Source organism: Sinocyclocheilus rhinocerous, unplaced genomic scaffold, assembly GCF_001515625.1.
Source record: "Sinocyclocheilus rhinocerous isolate Xijiao unplaced genomic scaffold, SAMN03320098_v1.1 scaffold258, whole genome shotgun sequence".
NCBI classification, from domain to species: Eukaryota; Metazoa; Chordata; class Actinopteri; order Cypriniformes; family Cyprinidae; genus Sinocyclocheilus; species Sinocyclocheilus rhinocerous.
This window is the reverse complement of record NW_015634010.1, coordinates 55,608-80,439: the sequence shown is the minus strand read 5'-3', so window position 1 is coordinate 80,439 and position 24,832 is coordinate 55,608. Positions and strand designations below refer to the sequence as shown.

Below are 24,832 nucleotides of genomic sequence, written 5' to 3'. Positions count from 1 at the left end.
GGGGTGGGGGGGGGTTACAGTTAAACAAGCATTTTATAAAGTTTCAAAACTTTTATAATTTGTTTGACAATGCAAAAGGGAGAGAAAGAACAAGAAACTGAACAGTGTGTGGGTGGGAAAGAGGGAGAGTATCCCCTAATTAAAAGTATCAGAAATCATCTTCCATCAGCATCAAGGGGAATTAATGTGGGGCTGCTGGCACACAAAGTCAATGCTTCAGGCTTCCTGTCTCCAAACAGGCAAACAGGAGGTGCATTGCAGAGAGCCAGTTGCCTTGGTAACAACAACTAAGCTGCATGGATTCCAGGCAGAAGCAATAGTGAATTCTCAGGGGTGAAGCTAACTACACCTTTAAAGATTAAATGTTGACTCAACACAACAACACAGCAGCAAAGCCAACTTACAGAAGCTTACATTGTTAGAAGTAATTACAAGATTCACCTTCACCTTACAAGAGTAAGTTCTTACATTATAAAAAAGAAATCTTTTATGGAGGACATTGATATGTGTCAAGGGAATTTGAAGAGACACTAATTACATTCTTCACTTCTGGTGAACGGTTGAAGATATGCATCATTCAACGGCACATAATAATCATTTTCTCTGTCTGAATGTTTCCAGACCCTTTTCCAAAGCCACTGTATGTCCAGTTCAAAGGCTTCTGTCAGTGACGTGCTTCAACAGCTGATTCATTTTAAGCACAGGAAACTTGTGTCTGAATGAGAGGCAGAGAGTCCATCCTACTGTCAAAGAACTGACCCTATCTGAATGGATTTACCATTAGTTATCTACATCCTTAGATGGAATATACAGAATTTATATGCATTGTATACACCTATTTTGGAAGAAAATCTGCAGAATGGATTTAAAAATTATAGCACTTTACTAAACAGACCTAAATGTACTGGAAACTAACACTTTATTTCACAGTGCGCTTGTTACACGAACTATGCATAAACCAAACCTAAATCAAACCCTAATACTAAGCATAACCTTATAGTAAGTACATGTTGTTAATTAAAATGACTCAATACTTAAAAGTATAATTACACTGTAACAAGTACATTTACCAAAACTAATTGGCTACTGAAAGCATAATTGATTAGACAAATCAGACAAAATATTAATAAGCAAACATGGTATATTTATGAACGATCTTCCAAGTCTGCGAACACAAACGCATGTCTACATTTTAAATCATTCTTTGATTAATGTTAGATATTAGTTGGATGCCTGATGCTATATGCATAAGCAGTCAAAGCCAAAAGGAAACAGCATTAATAGTGTAAAATCATTTATTGCAAGTTCTCACACATTTTTCTTAAACCTTAACATTAAAGTTTTAACTACATACTCATATTACAAGAATGATTATTAACATTTTAGTCAGGGTTTTTGAAAACTGGAGCATTTGTGTTTTTTTCTTTTTCTTACTCATGTGATATTGCATAAATATACTTCTATTAGCAGAATTAAGTATATAGTGCAGATAAAGATTTGAAACAGCTACCATTTATAATCCACAATCTCTATGCTGTGAAGCCTAAACTTCACTGAAGCACCAATTTAACAGTGTAGTGTATCAAGAGCAGTCACAGCTGTGGCCCTGTAGGCCTGAGCTGACAAACAGCTTTTGCAGCTATGAGGGTAAAATACAAGAGCTCCACTATGATTTAGCCTCTCTCGCGCGTCTCTGTGTGGAAAACATGATTTATGCCGGTTTCTTCGTCTGCTAGCGCTGCTCTGGATAATATAATGTGGACAGTTTTGTCTTTCTCTGAGATATAATCTGTTTTCAGAGGCCAGGTTATGGAGATATGTGATACGTGTAAAGATGAAAGAAGAGAAGGAAATTATGAGTCAGCTTGTCACGATTATGATTATGAGAGAATCTCCGTCATCTTATGAAAGTGTGTCAGCGCTGGCTGATGGGTTACCTCTACATTCTTAAAAATAAAGAATTTTTCAATGCCATTAAAAAAATCATTTTGGTTTCCCCAAAGAATGTTTCATGGCATATTTCTTAAAAAAAAATGTTGTTGTAGTGTGATGAACTTTTTAATAATCAAAAGAAAATTGTTCAACTATAAAGAACGTTTTGTGTAATGGAAAGGTATTTAAGGTTCTTCATGGAACAACAGATGCCAATTTGAACCTTTATTTTTAAGAATGTACAAGTTGAAGTTGGTAAATTAAAAGGAGAACATTATCTTTATATATCTATCTTATATATATATACAGTGATCAACGTTTGAAGTGGATCAAAACCTTTCATCAAAGTTGTCCTAAAACCAAAATGTGTTCTTGTCTTAGGACAACTTTGATTAACTTTTTTGATCCACTTCAAATGTTGACTACTGTATATATACATACATATCTGTTTATTATTTTTGAGTTTTGGGTCCTTCTTGCTAAAAAAAATAAAAAAATAAAAAAATAAATTTCTGACAAATCACAAAAATAATTTTAAGTCACAAAATTTAATATTAAACCCTTAGACCTTAAGCAAATGTATTTTTATGATTATGTATGTCTATGATTATGTTATACGATGCATGACATGCAAGGAAAAAAAATGGTCATGGTTTGATTAAATTAAAACAAGGGAATGAATTAGTATAATGTGGCCATAATTTAACTAAAATGAGGAAACAAATGAATAAAACATAGCCACAAATTAATAAATTCTTCAGGAATGAATTCTTAAGTCATGGGCCATGATATAAATTTTTTTATCCCATGTCATGTGTGGGGCTCTGTATATATGCGTGCAATTAATTTAACCAAGTCATTCTTCTATTCGTGTAGGAATAATTTCCCGACATTGAGGTCAGTAGGATTCGAGTACTTTCACACAGAATCCAAGTGTTGATATCTTCACATTTCTTAAAGGCTATTAAACACAGTGTTGCATATAGTGCAGCATTAGGAGTGCGAGATCTAGATGAGAGTGATAAGATAGCAAATGTGAAGACTGTCTCTGTAAGTAGGTTATGCCCGAGGGTTCTCACAACCGTCTTGTCTGAAACTGCCTCTGAATTATGAGATCATTGCAACATCTGCTGGTTATAGGGACTGACGCTGATGGACGGCCAGGTGTGTGTGTACATACTGTACAGATATACAAACACAGGCTCACTGCACACTGATGACAAATGAAAGCGGAAATGAAATGCAACTTGTGTCACAAGATATCCGAATAACTGTCTCAATATATTTACTCAGTCTGTGTGTCAGATTGAGCCATAAGATACATTAATTACAAGAGTAGAGCCTCTCTAACAGCTCCAGCTGCTCATTTGAAAAGCCGCACAAAAGGTAAAATCATTAAGTTACACATAGATTACAAGTTCATGTTACACATGTATTATGTTAACATAATTGTGTTTATTTATACTAGCATATTCTATATATTGTGCAACTGGCAGACACTTTTATCCAAAGTCACTTGCAATGAATTGAAAATTTGGGGTGAGTAAGAATTTTAAAACGATATTGAAAGAAATGCTCACCAAGGCTGCATTTATTTGATAAAAAATATGTAATATTGTAAAATATGAATTTTCAGCAGCCATTACTCCAGTCTTCAGAGTCAAACGATCCTTCAGAAATATGCTGAAATATGCAGATTTGCTGCTCAAGAAACATTTATTCTTGCTCTAATTATTATTATTATTATTACTGCTTAATATTTTTGTAGAAACTGTGAATATATATTATATATATATATATAAATATTTTTACCTTTTTTACCTTATCTTTATTATTTTATATATAAAGAGAGAGAGAGCGAGAGAGAGAGAGAGAGAGAGATATTCAGGATTCTTTGATAGAAAGTTCAAAAGAACACCATTTATTTGAAATATATATTTTTTGTGACTTTATTAATCTTTTTACTGTCACTTTTATTTAATTTAATACATCCTTGGTAAATAAAAGTATTACCTTATTTAAATAAAAAACATAATAAACCAAGTAAAAAAAAAAAAAAAACTTTTTTGAACCCAAAATTTTGAACATTATCTCAAAGTGATTATTTTGTAACATGAACATTGTAATGTAAAGTGTGACCTCCATAGTGCGTTCTTGCCTTACCTCCTGTGTCCAGGGATTTGAGAGCTTCAGGCCGTTTCCAGAGCTTAGATCTGCTAATGACGGATAAGCCTTCAGCCTCTCAGATCACTCACACTGGAGGACACAGATGAGGGATGGGAATCTCCATATTTTCCAATGACCTGACTGGCTTTTGCCTCACAGCACTCACCACAGCTGTTCCCTTCATTGTCATTTATTGAATGGCTGGCTTGAAGCTTCAGGAGTTAATTAAACTTTACTTCAAAAACCTATTTTTGCCGCTAACACTCACATGATGTGCAAATATCTATACCCTGTGCAGCTCTCTGTACTGTCAGTTACTCCTTTGAGCCAGAACCATTGGTCTTTTTTCCAGATGGGATGGGTGGCAGGACTGGTTTAACATTGGCACCTGGACGGCCCGGGGAGGAGGGGAGTGTTGGCGAGACCCGCTCAGAGACTGACCTGGGAGCATCAGGGGTCAGACCAGAGTCCATGTGACCTGCGAGACATCAAACAGATATGCATTAGTCACATAAACTAGAATCTAAGATCATCTCATGAGTAGGCACAGGTATTTGAACAAACTTCTAAATAGATATGTACAATATCTATGTACAGACAGCTTCTAAAACGTAAACGTATTATGAATGTACAAACTAGATGTTAAAATGTGTAATGTATGAACACAGAGAGGAAAATGCTCTTCACCTCTAAGAGAGTCCCGGTCCTGTCCCAAAATAGACATATCCAAAGGCTCTATGTTAGGCCCTGACCCAGTGTCTGATCCCTGGGCTGGGCTTTCCGCTGAGAGTGCCCCTGCTGAGCTCCTCATGGACAAGCCAGAACTGGCACGAGATTCCTCCGAACTGAGACAGAGTGAAAGTAGAGAAAGCGAGAGATTAAGAAAGTAAAAAGAAAGTTACAACATTAAACCATTTTACTAAGGGGCCATTTACACGACAATGTTTTCAGCCAAAAACTGGAAACTTTTTATGTGTTTTGCCTGTTCGTTTACACGACAACTGCGTTTTGGGGACCGAAAACGCATATTTTTGAAAACGGGTTTCAAAGTGCAAGTTTTTGAAAACGCCACCATTATCGTTTCCGTGTAAACACCCAAAACGGGAATCTTTTTGAAAACGGTGACGTCATGCGCGTGCGTAGTACGTGTTAGGTATGTAGACATGCGCAGTACGTGTCGATTTTAAAGGCAAGCGCGAACAAACATACACGACAATGGCGGAGCACAGTAAGGCCCAATCCTAATTCTACCCCTTAGCCCTTCCCCTCCGTTTCGCGCGTTCACGTGAAGGGGTAGGGGTGTCTCAATTCCACACAGCACACCAGTATAGGTGTGTGTATTGTAGGAGCTAGACGACGTATGATGACGTGTGATGGTATAGTAGTGGTGTCCCAGTTCTTAGGGGATTATTTTCACCCCTACCCCTTGACACTCTGTTTCAAGGGACATGGGGAAGGAGTAGGTGGAGGGGTAGGGGAAGGGGAAGGGGTATAAAATAGAATTGGGATTGGGCCTAAGTCAGTGATCGGCTTATGATCAATGATATGGACATAATAGAAGCAATATATTCACTTCACTTTGTGTCTATTTAATACTTAATTTAACTTCCACAATAATGTAATAATGTCGTAAATGATCTTTCTCAGCAAATATTGATGTAATTTCCATTTTAAATTGGTAAATTCATCAGCATATCATCTACTATGTTCATCTACTATGGTAAACTATGGTTTAAATGTTTGGGGTCAGATTTTTAAAATATTTTTGAAATAAGTTTCTTATACTCACCAAGCCTGCATTTATTTGATCAAAAATACAGTAAAACAGTACTGTGAAATATTACATTTTAAAATAACCGTTTTCTGTTTGAATATATTTTAAATTTAATATTTTAGTCCTCAGTGTCACATCCTTCAAAATCATTCTAATATGCTGATTTTGTGCTCCAGAAACATTTCTTATTATTATCAATGTTGAAATATGTTGTTTAACAGCTGCTTAATATTTTTGTGAAAACCATGATACATTTTTTTCAGCAACAGAAAATTTATTCAAAATGGAAATTTTTTGTAACATTATAAATGTCTTAAATGTTACTTTTGATTCATTTAATGAATCCATGCAGAAAAAAAGTATTAATTTTTCTTTAAAAAAAATTCTTACTGACCAAAAATTTTGAATAGTAGTCTAATTAATTTGACTGCAAATTTGAATTAGCTAACATCCCAACAAAGTTCCTATTATGCCACAATCCTCAGTTCAGCTGAAAACAAAATCCAAATAGCAACAACAATATGAAAATGACTCTCTCTATAGGACTCTGTTAAACACACACACACACATCAGTGCTGAATAAACAAACATCTCAAGACACCCATTAAAAGCAGGTTTTAATAAGTTTTGATTGGCATCATGTATTTTTTTAGAGAGTTGGCAATGGTCTCTTCACAGATATCCCATGATTCCACGGCCTGCATTTTCAACTGATTTCATAAAGAGCACAGTAAAATTCATAACTAGATTGCAAAGTAACAAACTCAAAATGCATATTGCTTTTCCCGGCAGTTAAGAAACAAAAAGTCACTGTTTAACACAATTTGGACTAGCACATTAGTTTTGTCATTTTTTTCCCCTAGCTAATAAACAAAGCGGTGGTGCACCGGGCAGTCGAGGCAGCTCTGTAAGTCTCCCAGGATTCCTCTTAATGAGCTAAATTACAGTGTATTTAAATATCTTGGGGACATGCATATTTCACAGGAGCAGTCTTGTATTTCCTCGCCTGTTTAGAGTCCCTGAGCTCAAACACGGGAGAGGCAAAAGCACCGATAGTCATAAATCTGCATTTACGTGCTCCAACACATACATCTTCCAGATGGCCTGGGGCATGTCAGCTACCTGAACGCTTTAACTTTGAGCTGAGGATGAAAACTTTGATATTTGAGCCTGGATGTGTGTAAAATGGAGATGGAGGTTATTAACATAAAGGGAGAGGCTACAAGATAAAACACGTCCTGGGAAATGATGTACACAAGGAGAAAACTTTGGGGAAAGGTTAATTGGTTTGCTGCTCTGGGGCCAGAGGTCAGAGGTGAAAATGTCAAGGTGTGTGTGGCATACCTGCTGTCCTCATTGAGGTCAGGAACGCCGAGGCCAACAGGACGCATTGGGGAGGAAGAGGGGCCGGGTGGAGGCCGGGACTGAGACGCTAATGATGATGGAGCTGTGGGTGCACTCCTGTGACACACACAAACACACACACACAACAGTATCAGTAAAGCACCATAACACACACACTCACCAGCCTGTGGTGATGCTTTTTGCTGAGGAGACAAAATTTGGGCATTCTATACAAAAACACAATAGCTTGTTACTAATCTAGGCCATTGAAAAGTAGCTATGTAAAACTAAATACAGTTACTAAAAAATCAAATAGCTAAATAGTTTATCAACAAAACATAATTGAAATTTCATTGAAATATCACTAGGACTGAAATATCAGAACAAAACATTTCAACTACTTAAAAATTAACTATTTCAAGCAAGCTATTTCAAGTTTGTCTCTTATGCAACCAAAATCTTGTTTGATCAAAATTACAGTAAAAACAGTAATATTGTGAAATATTATTACCATTTAAAATAACTGTTGTCTATTTTAATATATGTTAAAATGTTATTTATTCCTGTGATGGCAAAGCTGAATTTTCAGCATCATTACAGCAGTTTTCAGTGTCACATAGCTCCCAATGTCAAATGCAGAAATGTTAATTCATGTTAAATGTTAATTAATTCCTGACTTGTCATTTTGCATTATTGACACAATATTTTCCTAATTAATGCTGTTCAGTTGCTTTGACACAATCTGCATTGTTAAAAGCACTATATAAATAAAGGTGACTTGACTTGACATGATCCTTCAGAAATTATTCTAATATGCTGATTTGCTGCTCAAGAAACATTTATTATAAATGTTGAAAACAGTTGTGCTGCTTAATATTTTTCTCATAACCATGAGACTTAACTATAGGATTCTTTGTTGAATAAAAAAAGTTCAAAAGAACAACATTTATTTGAAATAGAAATCGTTTGTATTATTATAAATGTCTTATGTCACTTTTGAGCAACTGAATGCATCATTGCTGACTAAAAGATAAATAAATAAATTGTACTGTCCACAAAATTTTGAAAAGTAGAGTATATTTATGCATGCAATTTAATTATAGAAGTACAGTGTTGCATCATTAGCTTTTCAATGTGCTAACGCTAAATTCTACTGAAATAGTTAGTTGTGCGGTGTGCAGAGTTGTTATTGCTTATGAAAAACATTACAAATCAGTCACTTTTGAGGCTGAATTTGGGTTAGCATGATGTCTGCCTATGTAGACATGCAAGGCAGCTCACCAGATTTTAGACCAAGCCAATGTTTTGGGGTTGGATCAGTGATCTTCTATCTCATTGTCAGTCACAGTCTTTGGGTAATGTACAGTGACAGTCAGAGTTCTGTTACCTCTGAAACAGCTCGGCATAAGCACCAGGACTCTTCCCACTCAGAGCTTCCCGAATCAGCTGCTGGCGTTGTTGATTGGAAGCCATTTCCTATGGAGTACAAAAAAATATTGTGTTTGCATGAGTGTGACTGCTAATTTCATTCTTATCTGCTATTCCTCGCCACGATAGCTTCTGTGGATTATATCAAGCCAATAATCGTGTAAAAATATCAGAATTAGTAACTCTGACTTACTGCAGGGGTCTGCTGAGGGGTCATTTTGGCCTGGATTTTGTTCTGGTAGTTTCTGCTGTAGGAGTCCATGAGGTCAGTGGCCTCTGTCGTGTTGGCTGCCAGTAACTCGACAGTTGAGTCTATAACAGAGTTGTAGTAAGGGCACTCGGCCATCGTGAACAGATGTCTGCTGTGGCTGCAGCAGTGAAATGCCATAGCCTCACACTGAGTACAGCTATTTACAACTATATTCTTTATAATCCTGTCGAAGTGCCCCGCAGACAAAACTGACTTAATGTAAAGGCCCCATGAAATCAAATTGTGAGTTCTGTGGCCTTTAGTCCAAGTCTGTTATTTTGTAGATGCCAACAAAATGTTATTATACTCCTAAAAACTATAAATAAATGCATAGATAAATAAAGATAAAAAAATACCTCTAAAATCTGAAATAAATAATTAAACAAACACTTTAAATAAAATAATTTGAATTATTTTCCAGATGAAATATCAACATTGAAAAGAACATGGCGCTTGCCAAGCAATTTCATTGGGTCTTAGTGTATGGCAAAATGGGACTGTGAAAGCTCACTTGTGGAGGTGTTGTCAGGTGTGACTGAGCTGCTGTCACCTCCTCCTCCATGCTCCTCTAGACCCAGGTACTCCTTCACCAACTGTTTTAGAGTATGGTAGGCCTCCGCACGGTCATCTGATGAGCACAATAGAAGTGGAGCAATAGAAGGAGCAATTGAGTTTCCTTAAAAGAAAAAAATAATACATTTTTGAAAATGTCCTGCTCAGGCAGAGTTGTTTTATTGTCACTTAGGTGTTTCTTACAATTCACTAAGGGGAATCAAAAGTATATTCCTATAGATATACAGATAGAAGACAGCGTAATTGACCTTAATGGGTTGATAAAAGTTTGTTACCACAAGGGATGATGTTGTCAAAGAAGCCAGGTGATTCTCTGTTGATCTTGGCATACAAGTCAATGCGAGACACGGCAGTTTCCATCTGAGCGTTGCTGTAGAATCCTCTTGCTTTCAGAAAGCAGACGTAAGTATCAACAACAGTGGGGATCAGCAAGACGTAACGGGGTTCAAAATATGAGTTCTTCAAACTATACACTCCCTGTATTGGAACAAACACACAAAAACGTCCAGTATAATTAACTGCTGTAGCATTTGACCCAGTTTTGTGCTTGGTCAACATGGTGGAACACGTTTTCTTGATACCATACCTCTAGTTCCATATGCACACAGCAGGCCAGACCTTCACGAGCCACTCGCTCAATAGTTTCCCGCGACAGGCCATACCAATGTCCTCCGTACTGCATCGTCTGGACGAATTGACCCTGACAGTGAGAGAATAAAACTGAAAAAGAGACTGTAAATGGAACATGATGGCATTGAGCTCAAATTCATCTCTTAATTGGGCATCATGGACGTTCAGCACAGATTCACTGCAGAATGACCTGAACTCTTGACCTTTGGGTTGCAAGGGAACATCATTCTTCTCACACAGACAAACCTTTGACCCCTGTGTTCAACTGCACCTGGGTCCATTTAGCCGCTGCAATGCCGAAGTCGCTATCTGTCAAGCTTTTACTCGCACAAAGCAATTCTCAAAGACATGTTTCTACATCTCTGGTCAAGATGGTTTTAAAACATAAGTACAAATCCCAACCATGCTCTAATCCTCTACTCTATTTGCTTTAACAGGCCAAGAGAAAAGCACCAAGGAACGTTTGCGTCTACAGAATGCTGACACACATCTGTGTTGGTGTGATATAGGTAGGGGAGGTTAGTCTGTAAAACTCGCCTCTGTCTCTTTCTCTGCTCTGGAGGCATAAGGTTATAATCACACATCAAAAGGCTTTCTTCCAGCCTCTATCAATCAATAACACTAGACTTATATAGCAACACTTAAGAGCTAAACGAGATAGAGGAGGCAAAGACTAGGTGTGCGCTCTTCTAAGAAGCACCTGAGGGGCCTGGGGAAAAAGAGAATCTAGGGTGAATTCTTTCCCCTCTTCACATTTTTGGCATGTCATTGCTTTATAGACCAATATGGCCTGAGGAAGCCCGTATCTCCAGATGAATGGGCTTAAAACTGTATCACTAAAAAATAAATATGACTAAAATACTGCCGAAGCAGATCAGAATATGATAAAAGTCTGGACAGAGAATTACCATTTGAATCATGTTCTGAAATTCTTCCTCTGTGACAAAGTGATAGTCTGATCCATCCTCTTCCCCATAATAGGGCCCCCTGGTGGTGTGGCAGGCACTAAAACAAACAAATCGATTAAAGAAACTCGAGATAAATTAGGACTGCATGATATATTGAAATATATATTGCAATATGGCTTAGTGTGATTATCATATGGCAAAGGCTGGAATTTAATTAAACAAATATATGTGCTGGGTTTCACTCTGAAACCAACAGTGCATGTACAGTAGGCTATTTATTTGCAGGCAAACGGCCAAAATAAAAGCTTGATGGTTTAACGTTTGATAATGAAGAAATCAAGACATAAATAGTACTATAAAAATATTATTAATTAATAATTTGGCAGTATGTTTTTATTTACCACTACAAAAGTATTGTTGAAATATATTTCTTATTTTATTCTTATTTTTATTTATTTTTTCAATATATTTATTTAATAACAATCCTAATAAATTTATAATATTAATAATTATTATTATTATTTTGAAGTCATATTTAATGGGTCGACTGTGGGGATACACAGGAAGAAAAATCAAGTGGAAAGTTTTTCGAAATCATTAAGCCCCAAAAGTATGGTTCACACAAAAAAGTCTTCAGAGTAAAAAGTAAAAAAAAAAAGAAAAGGCTTTTTTATATAATTATTTTATGTTCTATGCAGTTGCACACCCCAACAGAAAACACTCAAGAATTATTAATAATTCTATTAAAATATATATTCACGTCATCTTGAGAAAATTCCTGTATTCGTTTTATATTGCAATACATATCGCAGAAAAACAAAATATTGCAACGTCATTTTTTCCCCAGTATTGTGCAGTCTTTGAACAAAATATCACATAACACAGTACAAATAACGTAGAAATTAATATTTCATTTGTTTACAAATTCATATTTTAGTGACTTTTATGATGCACTCCAAACTTACCCATAAGCAAAATAGTCACTGAATTCCTGGCACAGCTTATGGGCTAGTTCCCTCTTCCCACAGGCCTGAGGGCCAGTGAGGACCAAAATGGGGTACGGAGCATCCAGACTGGGGAGAGTACTTGTGGAATAACATGTGAAAATGCATATTAGCTAATGCTGTTGTTGTGAACCGTGCTATTGAACTTCCTGTGAGTTCAACCATGTAGTTTATAACCAACTGGGTGACTTCAAATAGCCTCGCTACACAGCTCCAGATTCATTTTAGTTCAGACTTGAGCGCTGTGAGTGGTTTGAAGGGCTTTCTGCTTGAGGGAAGTGGCCTTTGTGGACTAGACACGCTCATAAAATGAAGAGGAAAGTGGATCGAAAAGTTGTACCTGTCAAAAATAACCTGTGGTTGCATGAGCTGGTACATCAAGTGGGTCATGTGATCTCTGGCTGCGATCACCTCCAGAGGAGGGTCGTACTTGTTCACAGCAGACACCTGAAAATGAAAGACAGGAATGGGACTCACTACTCAACCCCTGACATAGTCATTCAAATATGTGCTTTATTTTCCAACAAACTTTCAGAGCTTTCAAGTTACTTTCAAGTTCTTTTCAGTTCAATTCAGCCAATGAACCAGTCAACAAATGGCTCTTCAAAATATATATACATATATATTTTGTACAAAATAGGCTTCCTCCATCTCAAAGCCATAAACAGCACTTCACTTTTTAGAAAGTAAAGATGTAAAGCAACCGTTCCTTGTACTCTAGATCACACAATCACCTTCTCCTCAGCAGTTACAGTGTGTTGATCCAAAAGTACGAGATGCTGAAGGAGAAATATCACAGCAAGTCTATAGTCTTCTTGGTCCTGCAAGGAAGTATTTGGCATTAAGTATAAGGTGATGACATTAAGCCCAGTGTTACCTGTGTTGTGGTGTTCAGATGTTTATGGTGCCCTCACCTGCACTGGGTTTCTGAGGAGATTAATTTCTCTCAACAATATCAGGTCATGCAAATGTGCAGCCTCCTTTACCTCACTGATCTGATACACAAAGAACAAAAAAGAGAATTATTTGTTGAGTGAAATATCTAGTCTGATGCCACATAAACACTCTCAGAACTTCAACAACTTTCCACTGGGGCAGAACCTTCAAAGGGAGATCTGAGTACCTTATTTATCCATAACAGTTCATAGTAGTACTTTAAGGGTATATATTACCACTCTAAGGTACTATTTTTTTTCTGGTAGATTTGAGATCTTTCTAACCATTTTCACTTGGTTAAATTGATTCCTTTTAGTCTGTTATGCTCTGAGGTATAACTTTAGAGCCATCTGCATAATATAATATGACAGGAATTTGACAGCTCCTTTACCAGATTGCTCTCAAGGTTGATGTTTCCCAGGAAATGGAGATTCTGGAGACCTGAGAGGCTTTGAATCCGGTTACAGGACAAATCCAAAACCTGCAGGTTGCGTAGAGTCTGAAGATTCTCAATCTTCTGTATCACATTCCCCCTCTTAAAAAAACACACACATATATACAATTATCATTTCAATGACGTAAAGAACAGTAACTCTAAAGCTCTGCACATGATTTGCAGGGTCATGTGCCATTTCTGCCTGGCTGTGGCTGTGTGATTGACAGGTGAGCTCAGGAAATTAAAGGCTGATGGGTAAGGACTGATAGGCGAACATCTGGTAAGATGTAGCATGTGCATATCAATGAACGAGAGGCTTTCCGTACAGCCTACGCCCGTCTCACCTCACTTTCCAACCCTTGTATTGGGTTTGAAATCAGGGTACAATCATTATGGCTGGGCTCAGGGTTATTGTAGTTAACAGAAACTAAAAAGCATATATATTTTTGTTGCTTGAAATAAAATATATGTTAACTGAAATAAAATAAAAGTCAAAAAAAAAAAAAACTATATAGACACGTTAAAAAACAATAATTAACAATAAAATGACAACAAAATTACTAAACTTTAACTAAAATTAAAAGGAAAAAGGAAAATACAAAAATAAAAACAAATTCAAAATATAAAAAAAAATTCATAATAATAATAACACTGGTCGGAGTCAGCTTGATCGACTTGATCCACTGGATTCAATGCAACTCAGCAAAAAAAAAAAAATGCAGTGTATGTTTCTTTGAAAAAATTGTCTGTAGCTGAGAAACAGACATAGCAAAATACATTTAAAAAGTTTTTAAAAAGTCCGTTTTTATTTTGGGTGTGTGCAGCTGTCTTTAATGATAATTGTGCTTAAATTGACCGTGAAAACATCACAAATGAAGAAATTTTGTACGCACATTCCACAACCCATCAGAGTGTCGACACTTTGCAGGCATGCTCATGACCCTAAATAACAAAAACTAACAAAATTTAAAGAAAAACATTCTAGGGTAACCAGTATTTCTAGCAACTCAAAAAATGAAAAGCGTAAAAAAATTGACCCGTAACCTATTACAGGGGCTAGAAAGATTCCAGCTTCCCAAGCCTTGGCCTTATAATACCCCCATGCCTGGCGCAGAACAGCAGGGGATGGTGACCACGAGGGGCTCTGGAAGATCTAGATCCAAAGTGTGATGGGTGTGAGCGGAACAGGCTGACAGGCGCACGCTGTTCAGGGTCTCAGAGCAACGGGGGAGGGGCGACGGACAGGTTCAGTGTGTGGGAGGGTGTGTTTTTTTTTAACAGGGTCCAGGCTCTCTCACGCCAGCAGCTTGGCCTCATGGGGACGTGGACACCAAAGGACGCGGCGCTGCTGACGATGAAGAATCTCTTTGATAAAGGACAGCATAAACATCCTTCAGCTGAGTGGCAAAGGTCTGGTGGCACGCTGGCCTGCCATATGGCGGGCTTCAACACCAGGCTTTGTTATATTTTCCGAAAAGGCTGGCGCTTAATCATTCATGAAAGTGTTGACACAACAACATAATCTGGAAGAGGATGACAGGTGATGGGGAGATACTATGGGTGAGCAGAAAAATATGTCAACAGGTTTTGCAGGCTGACACTAATTAATCCAACAGAGACTCGTAAACACTTTGAGGAAAAACAGGAAAGACCTCTCATTTCTGCATTCCAATCTCAAATTAAAATCAAGCGTGAGTACATTTATTTATTGCCCCATCATGAAGAGTGTGACATATTTTCCCAAACAGAAATGAACATTTTATAGTTACATATTCAATACCTGTCCTGCCGTACCATTGTTAATTTCTCACCTCAAAACACACATTAATTAATCTGCAAACTTGCTCTTAACAAGTAAATATACTTTATGAAATACATTCATATTTTATACCTCTCTGCACTTGTTAATCATCGGGAATAAATTAGCTGTGTTACATAGGCATTGCTGTAATAAATGGTGAGTGTGTATTTGTGTTTAAGAGGGTTGACAGTACCAGGCAGAGCGTTCTGAGGGACAGATGGTCCAGACCCCTAATGCGGGAGATCTTGTTATGGGCCAGGCTGAGGTGTGAGAGCCTTTTGCACTTTTCCAGCCCCCTGATGGCACTAAATGAATTATCTGAACAGCAAGGCACAGTCAAAGAATGTTTCATACACTTGCTTTTAATAAATCAATAGTTTTGTCAACAGAAGTCAACCAAGTTACTTTTATTAGGCATCCTTGGCCAGGCCTTAGTGATATCGCTATTTATCAGTGCATGCTATTTAAAATTCTGGTAATTTTCTTTTCGACTGACGTCACCAGTCCCTATTTTTCATCCAGCTAGCTTCATTTTGGTATGTGACACCCACTTATCCTGCTTTAATCGATTCCCAAAAGCAATGGTGCGTTCCATTTGTCCCAGTAGGAACTTTTAACTGAAATACCCACTTAAGTCTGAATTGTGACTCAGAACCTCAGAGGAACCACAACAACCCAAGCATCAACTTAAGTGAACCAGTAGTAATATATGGTTAATTAACACGTTTGTCTGTGTCTCAATAAACCTGTTGGTATTATCCAGCTTTATCTGTGCACAATACTGCTTTTATATGTGTTTTTATCAACCAGTATTGCTAACAATGAAGGCGTCCATCTTGGTTTTCCGACTTGTGTACAGGAATGCAGTCAACTCGGGTGTGACGTCATTCCCATCCGACTTCTGAGTTAAATGGAACACAGAGACAGCCCTGCCCTATATTATTTTTACTCTGAATAGCCTATTTTACTTGGAAATACAATAATGAAGTAAAATTAATTGCGAAAGATGTGCTTTGTAATCTTCAAAAGGATACAGTCAAGAATCAGTTTGGTCAAAGAGGAATATGCAGACAGATCCTTCATTACTGACATCTGGTTATGTGAGAAATTGACCTCCTGCATTAAAAAAAGAAAAGGACAGTATATAAACATCAGTTAAAACCCAAAAACCTAAAAATGACAAGAAGAAAATTTTGAACCATTTAAATTACAATAACCCTCCTTAAATGAGGAAAAAATCTGTATTTAAGCAAAAAATTTAAAACATCTAACTTTAATTAACAGTAAAACATCTCTGAGACCCAGTGAAGTTACTCTTCATTCGCTCTTGCATAAGAAAGCTGAACCTCACATGACATCACATTATCCCCTCTGTAGTAAATTGAATCACCTTGAGATTTTTTGGTGGCTGGAATCCAAAGAAATCGGTGAGTTGGTTGTGGGAAGCATCCAGTATGATGAGGTGTGGCATGTGACTCACGCAGGATAGATCTACCAGTCACAAAAAATTAGGCGGAAAGAGCAAGAGAAAGATGGATGACAAGCATCCACACAGCTGAGATTATTTATCCCGCTACCAAGCAACCATGAAGGGCACGCATGAAAAACAAAATCCGGCAAACATTTTCAACAAGAGGATATTGGAGAAAATATCTACATTAGTGAAAGACAAATAGGAGGGGGTCCGGAACATGACAGCAAATTTCATTTCACCATATAGTTTTCTTGTAACACAAACATTAAACTGGTGTAAACCTACCTTTGATTTTATTGTAGGGAAGCTCGAGCTTTTGTAGATAGATGTAATTGCATAAAATGGAGACATTTTTCAAGTCTTGCCCCTGTGGCCAAACACAATCAGAAATTCAGTTAAGGTGCCAATAAAATGTCATCCGGTAAAACCCTGAAACTAGAGGAGAGTATATGACACATTAGAAAAAGGATGTAAACTAATTTGGAGGCCACTTTTGTCTCTCTCTCTCTCCAGCGAAGTCATGCAACTAAACAATATCAGTGGTTCCGGAAAAATATATTGATATTCTACCCTGGAGCTCTGTCGCATAAGCCTGGGAAATTTTATATGGAAAATATCAATTGTTGCCTAGTGATGTAACAGTCTCAGTGTGTGTGTGTGTGTGTGTGTGTGTGTGTGGATCACATTGTGGGGAGCAAATGTTCCCACAAGGCCAGTAAATCCACTCACATTGTGGGGACCAGCTGATAGAAATCAGCTTAATAAACATACTAAATAATGTCTTAACCCGTTAAACAGTCAAAACAGCTAGTGACTGTATGCGCTTTATGCCTATCAAAAAACTATCAATAACTTCTTAATTGTTCAATAAAAATCAAGAAAATATACATTCATATATATTTTTTTTATTATCAGGCATGTGAGAGGAAAAGGGGAATACAAAAAAATGCAATCTGTCATTTTATCATTTGAATTCAGCTACTATTCAAAATGTTGCTCTACCATTATCACAAATGTAATAATAGTATTACATCACTTTGATCCTCTGCAGTGAATGGGTGCCCTCAGAATGAGAGTCCAAACAGCTGATAAAAACATCACAATAATCCACAAGTAATCCACATGACTCCAGTCCATTAATAAACGGCTTGTGAAGTGAAAAGCTGCGTGTTTGAAATAAACAAATCCATTATTATCAGCTTTTTATCTGCGGTTTGGACTCTCATTCTGACGGCATCCATTCACTGCAGAGGATCCATTGGTTAGCAAGTGATGTAATGCTAAATTTCTCCAAATCTAAACAAATATTAAATCAATATAAAAACAATGCAAGCCAATGAAAATCCTACAATAACAAAAAAATCAATGTGTGTCTGGATCACTCACTTGCACAGAGAGGCATAGGTAAGTGTGCTGGAGTCCTGTAGCCGACTGTCCCAGGTTGGACAGGCATTTATACACCTGGTCCTCCGTTAATTCACCATCATTCTCCATTTCATGCAAAAGAACAAAGGAAATGTTGGCTACAATGAGTCAAGTGTCAAAGGAAACTATATCATAAATGAGTAAATAGTCATGTTTGAGTGCTGTTACCTCCATTGTTGTTGTGTGTATTGACTGTGCCTCTCTTCTGCTGCTGTCTCTATGGTCTCCAGTCTCCAGAGAGCAGCACTTATTGCTGGAGAAAAGGAGGAATTTGACATGTCCAGCTTAACACAAACGCCAAATATTAATTATTTGACTCCATTAATTACGATAATTTTTTACTCCATTTTTTTCCTAAATAGACGCTAGTAAAGGCGGACTTCCTGTGAGAAGCTTAAATAACCTCAAGTTGCACGCGCATCGGTTGCCTGGTTACCAACAGTACATAAACTAAAGTAGCGCCAGCGTTGTGCACACGCGCATGACTGGAACGCTACGATTCAGTTATCAGCTAAGCTAAGCTAAAATCTGACTCAAGTTCTTTTAAAGCATGTTAATAAATACATGTATAATAAATAAATACCTTCAAACCTTTTGTAATACATAAGCTATTATACTTTGTATTACACAGAGGTACATACTGTATACACACACACACACACACACACACAAACACCGGCATTTCTATCATTATGGGGACATCCCATAGGTGTAATGGTTTTTCTACTGTACAATCTGTATAGTCTATCCTTTTACACCAATGATTTATAAGCTTGTTTCTTCATGGGGACGAAAAAAAATAAATTTGGTCTTCATAATGTAGGCAGGGAATACAGTACACACTCAAGCGCACACATTTTATATCATGTAAAAATTATATTACATCTAAGTATTGAATACATGTATATAATGTATTCTTCAAAAATAATCTATTATTTTTGTTAGTATCCGTGTTATCAGATGTTTTCCCTGAATTGTTGACAGCACATTCATCAAGTGAAACATATGAATAAAGTTCTAACGTTAAATGAAATTAAACTCACTTGTGAAATATACAGATGATCTTGTTTCTGTTATATTCATTTATTTTCACTTCACACATTACCATTGGCAAAATTCACTTTGAATCCAGTAGTCCAGGGCTGTGAGAGGCTCCTCAGGATGAAGGACTTATATAAGCAGTTAATTGAAATGTACAAGCATGTACATGAACACCTCAAATGTTATTAAAAGCTACACACAAAATACATACTAAAAATACACAAAACAAAGGCATGAAATAGTGTTGCTCTGACATATTTTGTGCAAAGAACATCAGATTCTGTTGCAGTAATGTCTAAATGAATTATAGTTGAATTATAGTTGCACGGTATAATGCTAACAGAAGTGCTTGAGTCAGTCGCTTCATTTAAACAGCATTGCGGACCCGAAAATGGCTTAAACACACAAATCCATACACTTCTGTCCTTGCCTGTATGAGTTTAGTAAGGCTCCTCTCACTAGATGCATTACAGGCATAATAAAATAAGGCAGACATGACATTTCTAATGTCTAACCATTGCTCTAAAACATCTTCAACATTCACACACAATTTTAATGTGCTAAGAATATGAAAGATCACCACTGTGTTTCTCTCTGTGGCAACCTGGTGGCAATTATTGATTCGAGTGGTTGAGTCATTTTGATGGATTGCTCGGATGGCTTCCTGCTTAACACATGTGCTCTGTATTGATGGCTTTCTCTCTTGCTCTAGTCTTCATAATTAATGAATTAAAAATAGCCTAGAACAGAGCATGCGTGATCTGTGGGGTTTTCTGTCTGTTTGAACAAGGAATAAGAGGTTCAGATTCAAATGAAAGCAGACATAGTCAAAGGGCAGATAGTGAAAGCGAAAGTGTCATTCGACATTTGAAGTGATATTCGAATATATATCAACATCAAGGCTTAGAAACTCATTTCTTTGCCTGTTTAAACAACCAGGCAATCCACTGTTAATAGTGATGTCATAATGACATCATTATGACATCACAATCAATGACTATGTACCTATGTCATGACAATTAGACCTGCAACGAGCAGGGAGAAATTTAAGAAATGCTGAATGAGGTTAGCGATTCCTATTTCCTCTCGAGCAAAAAGAACAAATCAACAAGTGGCAGACAAGCCGTTTCTTTTTTTCCCCTGATAAAAAAAGCCTGCCGTTCTAATCTGGCATCTGTTATTCCAAGCACAAGCTCCGGGCTGGGCAGGGAGAGACGGCGCACAAGAAGATTCTATAATTGAGAGCAGAGGTTTGATAAAGTAAGAAAATGAGATGAAAATGTCCCTAAGCTACAATGAGTGAATCCGTCCTCTCGCTCTGAAACGTGTGGCCCGGTTTAACCAGAAAAGATACAAGGGATTCATTTATTAGAACATGTCTGTGTGTGCATTTGTGTGCACAAAGCCCTGGTCAGAAATGCATCTAACAAATACTGGAAAGCAAGAAAATGAAATGAAACCACTATAATGTTTGCTTGAAAGTGTGACTTGACTCAAAGCCTGTGACAGTAATGAACGGCAGTAAAGTGGACCCTTTCAGAGTGTTGGTAGATATAGTTTAAACATGTGCGTCTAGACTGTAGTGATCTTCTTATCCTTGGTAGCCTGTTTAATGGCAGCCTGTTCGCATATGATCTCTTTGAGGCGCTGCAGCCGCATGTTCTGCACGGTCAGGTCTCCCACGCCAGTCTGGCTGCGGTGGAGGAGACTCAGAGCATTGATGTACTCCAGCTCTGTGTAACGCACCCCTTGATCAACCACCAGGTTTAGCAGCTCGTCGGCTGTATTATACAGCATCTCATAGTACTGCCTGCAGAGAAAGACACAGAGAGAGAGCTGGTGTTAATTCAGATGATGGCACATGATAGCATCTCTCTGAAACAAGGTGGTGAAAGTGTTGCAGAACTTGATTCATGTGATTCACCACACATTTTTGCAATTGCAAAAGTTTATTTAATTAAATATCAATTATAGATATAATTTCTGATACTTACAAAAATATTATGTAGCTTAAAAATAATGAATAATAAAAAAGCAAAACATAAATAAAAGATTCTGTATCCTATTCATATCATATTTTGTTTTTAAGCAGCATATTATATTTATAAAAATAAAAATATATTATAAAATATAAGTTGCTTTTATATATCTATTACATTCATTACATATTTATATATAAATACATTTATAAAAAGAAATATATTCAAACTTTATTTTTAGCAATGTATTATGTTTTTAAGTATCTAAAATATACTTATAATTGACATTAATCACAAAAAAAAACAAAAATGTAATTTAAAATCTTTGTCATTTGGAAAAAACAAAATTTTAAAGGTACAACTCTGTGAGAGCAATATAAATTCATTAAAACTTTTATCTGAAAATTATGGAATATGGTGTAAAAAACTTTATTTAATATTAATCAACACAATTTATCAACAACTGAAATAATGATTCTGAACTATCACAAGTTATTCTCTCAAGTCTGACAACTGTTAACAGTTGATGTTTGCAAAACAAAATAATGTAAAAAAAAGTGGTTAAAAATTGAAGAAAATTTTTTTTTTTAAACATTTGATACATCAAAATATTTTAAGCATGTTAATTCTCAAACACAAATGATCAACAAAATGTTGTAACGAAAGAATGTAAGCATGAAAATAATGCAACAAAATTTCTGTCAACAGAGCTGAAACTCTTTTACACTGGCCTTTACTGTTCCTTATTGTGAAGCCATGCATTCACAAAACTTGTTGAGAACATCAGACCATTTTTCCATGAACCCTTTGGCCCAAACATGCTGTTGACCAATGGAATGGAACAACATGCATTAAACATTAGACATACAGTTCAAGGAGACCACTTACTCACATGAGTATGCATACAGACACCCACACAAAGGACTTACAACTTCTATTTCTGCAGAAGAGGCACATTTGTAACAGGGGTGATAAGAGCTGAATGTGTTTTGACCCCATCAAAGCAGACGACTCCTCCGAATCTCTCTCTCATGCTGCATTACTCAGACACATAGAAAAGGCCTTAGCCAGCAGGACTCTCTCTAACTCCCCTATCAAGCTGGCACACTCCTCCAGGTGCTCAGAGACTTCTGGCTGCACTCGAAATGAGCCGAAGAGCCCATTTTACACAACCTCTCGCTTTAAAGGTGCTCCGTACAGAGCAAACACTGGCAGAAATGGACAATTTTAGTCTTTTCATCATGGAGCACATGTAAATTTTAAAGCCATGCCAGGCATCATAAGGACCTGAGGTTATGAACTTCTGGAGATATTAAACTTCTGGAGAACCATGGAGATGCTTCATGGCTGTGATTTCTACTATAGTACAAATATATTCTACTGAAACAAGGTTATGGCATATAATTTGTCACTTAGCATTAGTTTTACAGACATTATATACTAAATCATGTGGCTTTTTGTGGACAAATTACTTTAAGTGACTGGACTTATACTTTGACTTATTTTATAATGCATTTATTTGTGAAATTTAATGGCAATTTCGAAGTAAAAATTGTCAAGCCATTTTTTGTCAGTGTGTTAGACAATAAAACGAACAAAAATCCAAAACCAGTGTCATATCTATATTGTAAAAATGATTCAATGCTGTAAATAAAACAAATATTATAAATATTTCAGTCTTTCTACTTTAAAATTTCACATTTCTTTGTAATTAATTGTGAAATTTATTAGCAATTTCTGTATGAAAAATGTTTCTTCACCAATTTTTTTTTTCAGTGTAGAGATTTGGAGGTGGGCTTTTTGACCTAGGCCAGTAGTAAACACCTAGAAGCCACCTAGCAACATCCAGAAAACCTAGCAAGATGCTAAAACCACTCAGCAACACCTTAGCAACTGTATAGCAGTGCCTTTGCAAACAACCACAACATCCTAGCAACTGTAACACAGCTCAAATTTACTTCAGGAAATCTAAAAATCTAGAAGTTGTTAGGCCAACTTTACAGTCTAAAGGCCTTTTCATACTGAATTAAATATCTCAGAGATCTGCTGTCTTCTACTAAACCTTCTTGGTGAAGTAGGTACTTGGAAATAATGGTTTTGCCCTTACGCCTCTAAAATGCTGAGCTCTAATGCTGCAGATTAACACTAACATGAAAAATCAAATGATCACAGAATATTCAGCCAGTAAAAAAACATGTTCAACCCAAAGACGCTGAAAAGGTTGCCAAAAAGTGTGAATGTGAGCACAAGTGCACCTGCAGGACAGAGAGAGGGCAGTTCCATTAACCCACATTCATCTCTGACACTGAAAAACACAGCCATTTATAACAGTCCTGACAGTACAGTGTCCCAGTAACCCTTCCTATGCCAGGGCAGTAATCCACCAGACCTGGGCTGTCTGCTCATTAGAGCTCAAAACAGGACAATCTCATATACAACACTTCATTTGGCATAAAACAGCTTAATTGTCCTAGCACAAAAGATTCAAAACTCACCTGTTTAAACAGATAGTATACTAATTTCTTTGTATTTTAAGGAAAATCCAGACAACTCTTACATAATATGAGAACATATGAACATATGATATAATATAATATAATATAATATACAGTCTTGTATACAATTGCAGTATTTATAAATATTTTGAGTTCGCTTTTATTTTTATATTTCAAGTTTTGATTTGAAGTTTAGTTTACGTTTTTGTAATTTTGTTAAAATAAGATATAAAAACAAACTTTTTATTTCAGCAAGTTGCCAAGGCTTAATTTCTCATTTTAGTTTAACTTGATGTACTAAAATAAGTAAAACTAAAAGTGAAATAAAATGAATAAAAACTATAAAAAAAATAAAAATAATTTAAATCCCAAACATAAATACTAATTAAACAAATTAAAACAGGACATTTAGGTAAACGGCGACGAGTTGCTAATCTGATTAACTCTCTTTTAAGACCACCTCCTTTCCTCTCCTCTCCCAATCCTCTCTCCCATTAGAAGATAATAAAGAGCAGGAACTTTTCACACATTGAAACTGCACCTGTATGTGTGTGTTCTCTGAGTGCCATTAAGTTTTAATTAGACTGTTTCTGTGTGTACAGTAGTGCATAAAAAGGGTATTAAGCTAATTTATGATGCATGCAGCGAAGGACGCTGGGAGATGTATGTTGGCGTGAAGGGAGACAGTGGAAAAAAACTTGAATCAGCACAATTCATTTCCTCCAATTTCCAGTATGTACAATATTAAAGCCATTAAGGGCTGCTTCTGTCAGCGCAATCTCAGAAACACATTAGTTAGCAGCTGAGAGAGAGAGAGAGAGCAGGCAAGATGCCCCTCTCCATCAAACAGAACACACATACTTGTCACCACAGTAACAAATGCCAATGCTTTCCGTGCAAAAAAGCATATAAGGCTTTCAGGACATTTCCTCCTGCATGCTTGACAGGTCCGATTTTCCTGTTAATGGGAACATTTTGCAGACGGTCTGCTCTTTCATCAGCTGCTCTGTTCTAAAGCGAGGTGAGACTTTGAGATGAGGCAGTCTGACCCTGGTCTACATATTAGATAACACCTCAACAGAAGGAGTCTTGGGATAGGAGGAAGAACAGGCTCATAAACGGTTCGTAGACTGTCCCTGGGCTGCTGCTGCAGTAGATGTAGAGCTGGACAATATTCTTCAGCTTTCAATTAAATGAACCATCATTTCAACCCAACAGCAGTTAGTCAAAAAGATT

General features: G+C 36.8%; 2 protein-coding genes across 2 annotated transcripts in view; both read right to left on the bottom strand.

The window, feature by feature from the left end:
* Nucleotides 1-4,013: 4,013 nt before the first annotated feature.
* On the bottom strand, nt 4,014-18,150 carry LOC107744931 (leucine-rich repeat and guanylate kinase domain-containing protein-like). Its single transcript, XM_016558761.1, has 19 exons — nt 18,043-18,150; nt 16,942-17,023; nt 16,573-16,673; nt 16,217-16,298; nt 15,376-15,500; nt 13,337-13,480; nt 12,924-13,004; nt 12,744-12,830; nt 12,350-12,456; nt 11,971-12,090; nt 11,006-11,102; nt 10,054-10,167; nt 9,743-9,944; nt 9,406-9,522; nt 8,838-8,956; nt 8,604-8,692; nt 7,217-7,333; nt 4,786-4,943; nt 4,014-4,576 (listed from the first exon to the last, which is right to left on the bottom strand). Exons 1-19 carry the CDS (start codon nt 18,148-18,150, stop codon nt 4,413-4,415), a joined length of 2,214 nt encoding a protein of 737 aa, XP_016414247.1. The 3' UTR covers nt 4,014-4,412.
* A 2,109-nt stretch (nt 18,151-20,259) lies between these two features.
* Nucleotides 20,260-24,832, bottom strand: part of LOC107744930 (exocyst complex component 4-like) — a 43,093-nt gene continuing 38,520 nt past the window's right edge. Inside the window, exon 8 of the mRNA XM_016558760.1 lies at nt 20,260-20,932. Within this exon, the coding sequence (XP_016414246.1) occupies nt 20,695-20,932 (238 nt within the window). The 3' untranslated portion in view covers nt 20,260-20,694. The remainder of the gene's footprint in view (nt 20,933-24,832) is intronic.

Coding starts and splice junctions, on each gene's coding strand:
- LOC107744931 (XM_016558761.1), bottom strand. CDS start 18,150: ATGGAGAATGATGGTGAATTAACGGAGGACCAGGTGTATAAATGCCTG. Junction 17,024..18,042: donor ACCTATGCCTCTCTGTGCAA/GTGAGTGATCCA, acceptor GTTTGGCCACAG/GGGCAAGACTTGAAAAATGT. Junction 7,334..8,603: donor TATGCCGAGCTGTTTCAGAG/GTAACAGAACTC, acceptor TGTGTGTCACAG/GAGTGCACCCACAGCTCCAT.